This window comes from Lethenteron reissneri, chromosome 9 (assembly GCF_015708825.2).
Source record: "Lethenteron reissneri isolate LAM-NWPU_2019-01 chromosome 9, ASM1570882v1, whole genome shotgun sequence".
Classification (NCBI taxonomy): Eukaryota; Metazoa; Chordata; class Hyperoartia; order Petromyzontiformes; family Petromyzontidae; genus Lethenteron; species Lethenteron reissneri.
In genome coordinates this window covers 6855821-6868157 of record NC_083787.1, presented here as the reverse complement: position 1 = coordinate 6868157, position 12337 = coordinate 6855821, and the positions used below count along the sequence as shown (strand labels likewise).

The following is a 12337-nucleotide window of genomic DNA, read 5'->3' as shown; positions in this document are numbered from 1 at the left end:
ATCGCCTGTTCAATATACTCAGGTATGGGAGACCACCTTAGCACTTGGAGAAAACCCATGCATGCGAGTCGATTGCACTCAGCAATGTCAGGGAGGCTTTCTTAGATAAATAGAGATACTGTATTACCATTAGTGTAATTTTTTTTGCATAACCCCCCCGAAATGAAATGGTATAATCCAAATTCTTATGTTATGCAGTCGATGGTCGATTGTGTTTGGGAATGTGCCATCATCGTGCAGGGGTGACACAAAAGAAAACGAGAAAATCTCTCTCCGCTGGTAACCTTAAATGGTCAACCTTGAAATGTTTTACGTTGCTTCGATAAAAATCCCAATTATGGAATATAACTCCGTTTAATTATTGGCAGTGTAGTCATTTGTATGCTAGTATAATTTTCACCACAGTCATTTTAAGTAAAAAAAAAATCTAATCAGTCAAGGATAGCCAAGGTAATTATCAAATTCACCATGTTCTTTTTGGCATGCAATGCACAACCCCGTTTAAAGTCTCTGTACATGTTTGCTTCATTTAGATAAATATATGTGTTGTGTGTTCATTTAAGTTTTCCCATTTAAGAATGTGCTTAACGCATATCATAGATTACACAGTCATATTGTAAATAATAGCATTTCACATTAATGTAACACCTATTTTTATAGCATTCGCTATAGCAAGGACCAAATCCTGAAAGTAATTTTAGCAAACTGACAAGTAAAATATGCATTAACTCCATCACACTCAAGAGCCCTAAAGTTTACCCTATAAATCATGATTATATTTTTGTCATCAAGTCTTCATGTCATCTCTGCACATTAATTTATAAAAGCGACGAGCCACTATGTAGTAATGGGTAGCATATTGCATTGGATATCAAAAGCAATAGGGTTAGATTTCAGGTCAAAGTCACTTAAGGCTTGGTCAAGGTTCCTTATCCACCCTTGCCTTTGTTTACGCAGCAGCAGCAGAATTTGGTCTGCTGGTAAAACAAAGATTTCTCAACTGGAACAACATTGTTCTCTCAATTCATGTTAATTTATATGGAGCATTAACACAGCTTGTGGGCGCACCCACCTGTTCCAAAATGATTGGCCATTATGGAAGAGTAGGCCAAATACTATCTCTAATCGAGGCCCTTCCGCCGTCAGTGGCATGAGTAAAACATTTCAGTGCTGCACTTTTACTTTCTGTTCCTAAAGCACAACATCTGCTGCGACGAGGACATTAGAGAAACATTATTCACCAGCACAGCGAATTGCTTTGTTATTGCCTTATTCCAATATAAATAGATATATAATTACTAACATGTAACATTGCGGTTGATTTGTGGACGCACTCACTCCTGCCATCGCAATGTCAAAGTTCCACAACTGGCTATGGGCTCTAAACGCATGTTGCAAAGCATGTGTGTTTGGCTGCTTTAAATTTGCACGTGATAAGCCACTTCGTTGAGCTATCAATTGCAGCCAGGTCGCTTCAGAAAAAAAAGTGAGAGGACTCATTGGGTCTAACGTGGTAGAATTAAAAAAAACAGAAGCGGCTCTCCATGCCGTTGTCAGCATAAAACCTGCGCTGGCATTTTTGGGCATTCTGGAGTCCAGCCGAGGAATCAAGTCAGCCCATCATCCATCAAGTCAACAACAGTGGTCATCCCGTGGAAGCAATGGCCTCTGCCATATTCAAGCAGCATTTGCACCACCGGGCTAAGGGCTGAGATCGGATGTGTTATGCCAATTAAGCACATTCACAGGACATGAGTGTTGCAAACTGTTCGATTTATCAGCTTCTACAGCACGATATCCAGTTTCTCAAAACATTTTGGCTGCCCCCCCCCCCCACTACCAAGACCCCATTATACACGAGACGGGCTATACATGCACCCACATTAGTTTGAGGACATGCTATTGTTGAGTTGATAAAACAATTTGCAAAGGCATACATTAAAATACAACTCAGGATCAATGCCAGCCCATAATCCCTCATGGGTTGGTAAAATATCCACTGCCTGGTGAGACTGCACCAATTATTTTGAAGTCAAATGGTAATTGTTTTTTTTTGGGTAGACTGGTCCCAGAAGAGGAATGTGGAATTTCCATCACTGAGGCAGGACCACCAATGGAGAAGTCGTTTGAACAAGGGGACACCTTTTTTTTTCAACATTTGAGAGAGGGAGATACATAAATGCCTGTAAAATTATGACCACCTAAATCCTGCTTATCATGAATACAATGAATTTCAAAGTGGGGGTATCACCTAGCTAAATACGGAAATGAACATATATATTGAATTCTCTTTTGTGAAAGATTGAGCCTCATGCGCTTTGCAGTGAAATTACAATTATAGAGCAAAATAACATGTTTTTACAGTTACCTTTGTTGCAAGCCTACATTGGCTCCACGCCCTGCTCGGATTGCCAGCGTTCACCGCAACCTCCCTTGCCGTGCAGAATCGTACTCGGCCTGCGGCCCAGCTCACCCAGGGAGCGAGGAAGCCACCAAGCCGAGTGGCGGGTTCATGGGCGCTGGCGAGACGCACCAGCCGAGACCCAGGAGCGGTTCCTCCCCTCTGCCCTTTGGCCCAGGTACTCGGAGCCTCGTGGTCGTACCCACACTCAACTCTCTGCCTGATGACGACCGCTTGTGTTGCGATCGAAACGTCGTGAGTTTTTGTTTTTTTATTTAAAAAAAAATCTTAATTTTTTTTTTCTACGTGACTTCACCGAAAGAAACAAAGAATATCTGACAATCTGTTTACTAGAATTTATTCAGTTCAGTCTGGGTCTGGCTCAGAATACAACCAAAGCAACGGGGACCCTAGTTTTGATAACGATTCTATGTCCACTATTCCCGAATGGGTTTTTTTTATTCCAAATGTGCTTAACGTCGTTATGCACCAAGACAAAGCATCTATTAGGATTGCGCTTTAAGCAATGCAACCTTCCGTGTTGGAGAACATCCTGCAGAAGCAGATATTTGCAGAGTCACCTCCGATATTCCTTCGAGTAGCATCTGGCAGAGGTCGCAACCGGGTACCCGATACCCGTACCCTACCCGATACCCGGCTACCCGTACTCGGCCGGGTGCGGGTAGCCGTTTGCGACCCTGGTGCGGCCGGGTACGGGTAAGCCGTGAGTCACTGGTGAGTAGCCGTTTGTCACTCATTTCGGGTAGGGTACGAGTACGGGTAGGGAACGGCTACCCGTACTCGGCCGGGTACGGGCAGCCGTTTGCGACCCTGGTGCGGCCGGGTACGGGTACGGGTAAGCCGTGAGTCACTGGTGAGTAGCCGTTTGTCACTCATTTCGGGTAGGGTACGAGTACGGGTAGGGAACGGCTACCCATACCCGGCTGGGTACGGGTACGGGTACCCATTTGTGACCCTGGTGCGGCCGGGTACGGGTAAGAAATCAAAACCCGTTTGCGACCTCTGGCATCTGGTCAACACAGTAGAGGGCCGTGCTCTCCCATCCACTCTGCATGTGAGAGCAATGTTCGTCATGTAGCAAGTCAACCAATTCGAGTCTCAGAGCTGACATTTGGCCAAATCAAGTGCAGAACTGAGTTAAATCTGATGGGTTTTATTGTATGTGCAGGTATTGATGTCTGGGCTGAGACCATCAACTCACGACAAATGAGAAACCGGTTTAATCACGATCAGCTGTCTGGATTTTAACCCATGACCTGAGAAATGTCAGCTAGGTGCTCAGACCTTTGATCGTCCAGGTCATCTCATGATATTACACTTTATTATTATTATATGTGACCGCATCTCAAGGTGCTTATTTAAAATATTTTGGAGCCGGTGGAGCACTGCAGAGTATGCATGTATGTTGAACTTCTTTCGCACCCGTACACAGCCTACCGTGATAATCTGAGGTGCGGAAAAAGGACGCTGTCTCCCCGACAGACCTGGTCTTCACCTGAGGACGGCTGCTTGCGTTGTGGCCGAAGCGTCGTGAGAATTGTTTTATTTTGTTATTTTATTGTTTACATTCTACGTGACTTTACCGAAAGAACCAAGAAGATAAACTAAACGCACACAAAAAACACAGTGGGAAATAGTGGAGATGTGAATGAAGGGAATTCACACAAGAAGTCAGCTGTTGGCAGGGAAATGAATGAAGGTCTTGGGCTGGGACTTGACCATGGGAAGGCTCTTTGTCACGTGGACAGCCAGAGGGAGGGAATTATAGATCGTGGGGGCAGCAGCTGAGAAGGAGAAGCTTCCCGTCAAGCAAAGGCTGCCGGAAGGGCTTTGTCATTAGATGTTAACTACCTCGCCCGGCATACAGGAGGTCGTGGGTTCGATCCCAACCCTCACCGCTGTATTTTTGGAAATGTGCCTGTTCTCCCTCGAGAGTATTTGTCTGCTATAAATGTCCACGCGATAAGCCACTTTATTACGCTGTCATTTGTGGCCAGGTCGCTTCTGAAAAAGAGATATATAGCTCAGTGGGCCTTACCTGGTAAAATAAAAATAGTTAGTTGTAGTCATTACTGGAGTGGAAAGCATATGGAACAGAGTAGAGTGAGATGAGAGGAAAGATGTATGGAAGGAGTCCATGGAAGATTTCATAGACAGGTGAGGGCAATATTGTAGTTTATTCAGGAGTCAATTGAGAGCCTGTGGGAAGGATATGAGTGTTGGGATGATGCGATCATATAACATCATATATATATATGCATATGGCGTGTGTGCATACACGTGCTTCAAGCTGTACTTGCATTGGTATGAATAACTTGATGAAAACGCTCCCAGGAGAGATCGTAGCTTGTAGTCAGCCTCAGAAGCAACACAAATATTTCTTAAATTAGCTCCGCTTGCTTCAAGAGTCAGCATCACATCTTGACCCCAACAACTCTCCGTATAAATGCATGCATATATATCGCACTTTTTTGTCAAATAGGTAGATTATATATATACTCTATGGCACAATGAATCAAATTATTTAATAATACTGCATTGGCAGTCGTGCACAAGTACATATAATACATTTGTCAAAAACACAGCCTTAAAACGAAATGCTTCTCATAATCATTTTAAGGCAGTGTTATTGATGAAGGTGTTACGTTTTATGTTTGTTATCAAAGATAGAATGAATTGATTGATATGTTTACATTGTAATTATCAAGCTCTCACCGGGTCTCTTTGAAGTGAATTGTGAAGCATTTTATATGCAGTGTTTTATATACACTAGGGATATACTCCAATTTTGCTGATCAATGTGAAAGATCAGAAGATCGGATCCAGATACAATATTTCAAAAATCCGAGGAAATATTTGTTTTAAACACATTCCTGCGGAGGGAGCTGGTAGAAACGTTGGATTTCTCGGTCTATGGCTAGGGTCAACAGCGGCGTGGTGTATTTCGTAAATATGGCCGACTGTGAGGGTGGGCACAAGCTGGTGTGAGTAGGTTAAACGTTTAGTTTTATAAGGGCACCACGGGGTGACCAGCCCCTCCCCACCCAGCCCCTCCTTGCACGACGGACGGACACAATAATCCTCTGTGGGCTGATGTAACCAGGAGGTTCCTACCAGTAATTGGTCTGAAATTATGACATCACTAGCCCGTGACGTCACTTCCGTTACATCGCATATGTACTTGTCCTGCTAACAGTGGTGTCACTTGTAAGCAAGAAGAGACATTACACCACCGAAAGGATACAAAATGCAACAAAAGATCCCAACATTGTCACTCAAACGTTTATTTAATCGAAAACTCTTCCCCACTGTACAGTACAGAGTATATATCGATTACAATAATAATCAACATTGGCCAAATAGAACAACAAGATGAAGCCAGCAGTGTGTTTAAAAAGACAACAACACCTCGACTGTTGTTGACTTCCTCAGCTTTGCTGTGTCTCATCAGCGAAATGCGGCCTATTCAACGTTTCCCGTTGGCTTGTCTAGTCCTGCAGCCGAGAGCTGTGGGGCCATTTCATTTTGGCAACGTAAAAATATCACGACAAGCGATCTAACCCCCCAAAAAACTATTATTATGGACAATCATTACATTTCGATTTAAAGCTTTCGTGACTGCAGGGATTCATCTTCTTGGTTCTTTCAGTAAAGTCACGTAGAAGGGAAATAATGAAATAATAAAAAATAAAACTTAATAAAATAATTATCACGACGTTTCGACCACAACGCAAGCAGCCGTCCTCAGGTGAAGACCAGGTCTGTTGGGAAGACATCGTCTGAATGAAACACCCCACGCTTGGAGCGTATATTTAAGCTGGGTTGGAGGGGGAAGAGCGCCTTGACAAAATAATTTGCATTTCTTGATATGCAAATCATTTTGTCAAAGCGCTCTTGCGTTGTGGCCGAAACGTCGTGAGAATTATTTAATTATGTTTTATTTTTATTATTTTATTATTTCCCTTCTACGTGACTTTACCGAAAGAACCAAGAAGACAATCATTGCGTTCTTTATTTCTTTAGAACAGCGAATAATGATTTGAAGTATGACCAAAAAAATGCAGTCACCTCAATTTTAAAACTTATGAGGTAAGACTGTGAGGGCTGTTGTTCTAGTCTTGTATTAACACTAATCATCACACTCACCCCTTAATCATTGTATATGGTGTGACCACACAAGAAGGTATTCTTACATCGCATGCTGCTCTTTTTCCGTCCACTTGAAAACATTAAGAATGTTCAGGCCTGCCGTAAAGAGCCTAACAATGTATGCCAGTGTCACGGACCGAAGTAGCCACTCATTTTTGGTAATTTCTCCCCAAAATAAGCAAGGGTTAGTGTGTGTGTGTTCCTGCTATTTCCAGACAAATAGTGCGCCATCACACTCAGATGCCCATTTGATTATTCCATTTGTAAACAAGTCCTTTCATCCATAACAACTTCGGTGCCATTATTTAGTCACAGCAAGAGAGTATTTTTAAAGTCTGTAGATGCACTGGTGTCTTGACGACATATAACATTTGAATGGCATTATTATGAAGACGACAAAATCGGCAAAAATGATGCCATATATTACTGCACTGGCCCATTACAAAGTCGGCCATCGTGTGTGCCTTGGCTTGATTGTGGGCACAATGATAAGCATTCCGTTATGGAATTGGCTGGAAACGCATTTGTTAATTCTGCATGTCCATTGGCTTAATTAGACAATCACAGCTAATGTCCTGGCATTCCCTGAGTAAAGTGTCTGAATTATATGGCTTTGTCTAAAAGCCAGATATTTGGGAGGTATGTGAAACGTTAAATGTCTTGTAGCTGCGTGTTATCATGTGTGTGTGGGGAGCGGTAGTGTAGCGGTTAGCGCGCTGCGCAACGAACCCAGCGACCAGAGTTCAATTCCTGCTCACGGCCAACACCAGTGAACCGGTTCTGGGCCTCACCTGGGTCCATTCAGCCTCAAATTAGTATCTGGTGTGGTGTGTAAATATTGGCACTCGGGAGACAAAGGCGGCCGGGCATGGTGCTGGCCACCCACCCCCCTCTTGCGCCGTGCCGGCCTTCATAGGTGCTCGCTAACAGCACTTGCCCCGCCAGTCTGTTTCAGGCGATACGGGGGATCTTTTTATTTGTTTTGCGGGGAGCTGTAGTGCAGTGGTTAGCACACTGTACTATGAATCCAGTGACCGGACTTCAATTCCCACTCACGACCAACAACAGTTGGATAATTTGAGCAGGTCCTGGGCCTCTACTAGGTCGATTTAGCCTTAAATTAGTACCTGGCGCAGTGTGTTAACATCAGCACTGGGAAGACAAAGATGGTCGAGCGTGGTGTTGGCAACCGAACCACCCCATGTGCCATGCTGGCCTTCATAGGTGCTCGCTTACAGCACTTGCCCCAGCAGCCTGTTAAAGGCTATACTGGGATGCTTTGTCTTTGTGTCCACATCCCTACAAACAAAAGCACAGCTCTCATCGTAAGTCATGGTCGCAATAATTATTTTTCTTGCATCTTATCTCTTAATGATTCATACAATACTTGTCACGTGGGAGTAAAGCTGTTCTAATCAGCATTATCCTTGTTAAAATACATATAATACTTGCTTAAATAATCATTACAGGAATAAAAATTGAATTTCCACATCAACAACTTGCATTAAACATTGATTTATTTTTGATATATAATTTAAAAGTATTATGCTCTAAATGTATTCATGGTCATGTTTTTAGGAAAATTATGAAATGGGCAAAATTCTTGGTTCTATGTTTTACTTAAAAATGTAGAAATGTTTTTTTACCACAAACATGTATTTTTTTGTCTGCTATATTTATATATTACATTCTGGTTGTGATAATTTCCAAAAATTATAATGACGTAAAAAAATACCTCTAAATATGTTATAATCAGTAACGCATTAATCATCTGTTTTTTTATTTTAAATATCTTTCGGCTTTGCAAACACCATATTTACCCTACGTATGTACACGTGTACATGCATATCGCATGTGTGTATGCGCGTTTTGTTTATGTTGAATCAGAAATATCCTTTTATAAAGTTTGTGGCTACAGAAGTAGCTTTAAAGATTTATCAAAGTTGGAACAAAAAGCTTGCGAAATGAAAGAGCCTAACCGTACGCCTGCCACCTTTGTACAGACAGAATAGCACTGGCATTTGCCGATAACTCAAAGACATTAGGTAAATAAGAAACAGATAAAAACTGCAGGGGCAAAAATTAATGTTCCCTATTTGCATTTCAAATCTCATTTGCATATTAATTATGCAAAGTGTTAATTAAAAACTTGGCAGGTATTTCGCAATTAGTCATCATCGCCTGTGTCTCACAGATAACGGATTCGGGACAGGCCAAGTCGAGTTATCCTCCTGCTTATCGCAAAATACACTCCCCCTCTTTGCGTCTTATCGTACTGGTGTGATTTTTTTTAATGGGTTTGTTAATTTCAGAGTCAAATTCAAGTTCAAATTATGGCTCGTAATTTTTGTGGATTTCATGCGCTCTAGTGTTAAAAATAGAGCCGCTTCAGCCAAAGTCGTATTAAAATATTACATTAATGATATCTGACCATGTCTATCGAGGCCTGTCAGAAGTATTTCCATTTTAAATGATACCTTTAATACCTTTAAAAAAAAAGTTCCCAATGTGAGCTTCATTTGAAAGTTTCTTTAATTAGCATTCTGCACGCACCTTGATGCATGTTTTGTTCTTGGTTATGCTTATTTTGGCTGGCAATGCCATCACATCCTCCCAATCGCAATTATGTTACATCCGTGTAAGAACGTCATCAATCAGATGCCCCCTTTTTTACGAATACTAATGTTATTTTAACACTAATTGTATTTTAATCCTAATGTCATTTTTACTTGCCACGTTTAAAACTGCACGCCGACCTGCTCCGCATTTCGGAATGGTCATTTGCTTCGAGAAAATGTCCACATTTACTAACTAGAAAAATATACGCTGCACAATAATGTGCACGTGCGTATGTTGTTCATGTATATGCGTGTGAGCATTGTGCTTGTGCATCAATGCCCGTGCATCAATTGCCCGTGCATGTACACATGCAGAGATGTGTCTGCAGTGGTGTTGTGCTAATCGAACCTGCAACTACGAAACCAGCAACCTGTGTTTGATGGATGTGAATTGAGTAGCTGTTGACTTCAGTGGACACGAGCTCACGATGCGTCCCACTGTTGTGATGCGTCGCAAGTCGCGTAAGATTCATTCGGCTGGCCAACATCTGAACTGGTCTTGGGCCTCCCCTAGGTCGACTCAGCCTTGAATGTGTACACCGTGCAGCGATGGGAAGATAAAGGCATGGTGCTGGCCATCCCTCCCTCTCGTGTGCCATGTCGGCCTTAATTGGTGCTCATGAACATCACTTGCTTGGACAGGCTATGTAAGGCTATGTATGCATGGTGTTTTTCGTCTTTGACGAACAGCACTTTCCATAACGGTTTGCATGTCTAAACTGCAGCCTTTGTCTTTGTTTCTCTACGTGCGTATGGTGGTCCGCACACCGCACTACAATTCTGGCTGCCGTGGGTTTGATTTCTGGCTGTGCACATGAGTGGTTTTTGGAATATAATAGTGTCCTGGGCTTTCTTTGGGCAAACCCAGCCAAAATGTGTATCTGGTGTCGTGGTGTTAACTGGGGAGACAGCACTGGGTATACAAAGGTGGGCGAGAATTTGTGCTCCTGGATACGCCAGCCTGCAGTCAATCCCCAGCAGTCTAAGAAGCCTCACGATATGTTGTGACAGGTGTTATAGGCTGCTGCAAGGCTACCTTGTGAGCAGCGGTTGGGTAGAACAGCAAAATCCATCGTGGTCATGTTCTTCTTAGCTGCCATGCTGATGCTCCCTCAATCCATGAACCTGCAGTGACCAGTGTGGTGAAGTATGATCAGATAACCTCCACGACCCTCACATCATCATGGGCCAGTCCTCATCCAGCAGTGGATTTACAAAGGGCTGACGATGATAATATTATATAGGCCGCTAGCTTATGCAGGTAGAAAGTTCACGAGCGAGCACGGAGACATGCGTGCCTGAATTTGGCCTGAGAAGCAGAAAAAACGGAACACGTGGATCAGGGATCAAAGCCAAGGCAGACATCACATTGACAATTTAAGAAGAATTAAAATACATCTTCTTGGTTCTTTCGGTAAAGTCACGTAGAAGGGAAATTCAGCGTCATTCAGACGCTGGCTCCCCGACAGACCTGGTCTTCACCTGAGGACGGCTGCTTGCGTTGTGGCCGAGGCGTCGTGAGAATTATTTTATTAAGTTTTATTTTTATTATTTTATTATTTCCCTTCTACGTGACTTTACCGAAAGAACCAAGAAGATGAATCCCTGCAGTCACGAAAGCTTTAAATCGAAAGTTAAAATACAGTTGTGGCTGAACGAATCACGAGATGCGATGAGACGCTTGATGAAATGGCAGCCCAAGAGGGTTGGGGGGTGGGATGCACCCAGGTGGACGACTACTTGGGAGATGGAGCGATGAGACCAGCCCACGTGCAGGATTGAGATGGATGGCAGCGGCACTGGAATTGCGAAACATGGCGGGTGGCAACGCGATGCCTTCACGCAGGCGTGGCGGATAAGCAGTCGTCGCGATGATGATGTATGTAAGATAATCATTTCATCATGTGATGTGACGGTAAGCCGCAGTGACAAAAGAGTTGCTCTTGTCCACCGAGAAAGGGCCTGTGCCAAGCCCTCCCGGTCTTTTCTGAAGCGAGTTGTTATGCACATTACTTTGGAGGCATTATTTTATATATAAAACCGGCCACGCACATATAATCACTGCAGCAGATGCAGGCCATCGCAAGCCAAAATCACAGACGCCAACCGACTTGATGAAATTAACGTCTGAAAAAAACGTTAACTTATTTCGGCCGTGTGGTCTCTGCCCAGCCAACTCCTCCCCCTTGTTGATGAAAAGTGGGGAGGGGGGTGAATCCCACTAATTCGGGAAAATTATCTAATTTCTTGCATCTGTGTCAGAACCACTAATGCAGGACAGTCTCTCCAGAGATGTCATCGCATCCACACGTATTAATCTGTGCCTGGCTTCGGTATGATTCTTCACATTATTGACACTTTCCACGCGGTTATCTCTTGTGTGTCAATCAATATGCATTTTTTTGCTAATGTCTGTCATCTATTCCCGTGCGCGATAATGTTGGGCCACCAAGGAGCCTTGGATTAATGGGCCACACCCTACCGATGAAGCTCAGTGACGGTGAAGCTCGTCCAGGGTTTTTAGATACCTTAATGAGCGAATGCTGCTGGGATACGTTAAACGCGCAGGCCGATCGATTAAACGTTCATTATTTTCAGTAAACAAAGAGACCTCCTTGTTTGTTTGGTTTTTTTGTTCATTGTTATCATTACTACACGTGGTTATCTTTCAATATGCTATTTTAATAATGTAATTTCGTTGGAATATGTTATGTTTGTCTCAAACATAAAACTAGAATGTATTATATAAACCTATGGCCCCTTTCATACCAATATTTTCCAAGAGCATTTATTTGAATAAGGCAACTTGGGACTGGATGATAGATTGAAATGTTTTATTTTGGTCATAATAAGGACCTTCCCGATTGATATACTTGTTACACAAAATCTGCAGAGGTGGCATTTAATAATAATGGTGCACTTCTTTGAGTTTCTCAGTTGCTAAATACATTAGTATACATTAGTATTCATCTGTCCAAGTATAAACAACATTTATATATATTCTTTGTTCTCTCGGTAAAGTCACGTAAAAGGGAAACAATAAAATAATAAAAATATAAAACAATTCAATTCTCACGACGTTTCGACTGCAATACAAGCAATCATCATCAGGTGTGAAAAACACAGCAAGAAAATTTGAAAAAAGTGG

The 12337-nt window shown here is 42.7% G+C and overlaps 1 protein-coding gene across 4 annotated transcripts in view; it reads left to right on the top strand.

Annotated features, from left to right (window-relative positions):
• Nucleotides 1-12337, top strand: part of LOC133340328 (zinc finger protein ZFPM2-like) — a 232160-nt gene that overhangs the window by 209089 nt on the left and 10734 nt on the right. For all 4 annotated transcript variants that reach the window (XM_061548472.1, XM_061548470.1, XM_061548471.1 and 1 more), the window contains one exon: nucleotides 2445-2579. In XM_061548472.1, the coding sequence (XP_061404456.1) occupies nucleotides 2445-2579 (135 nt within the window). The remainder of the gene's footprint in view (nucleotides 1-2444; nucleotides 2580-12337) is intronic.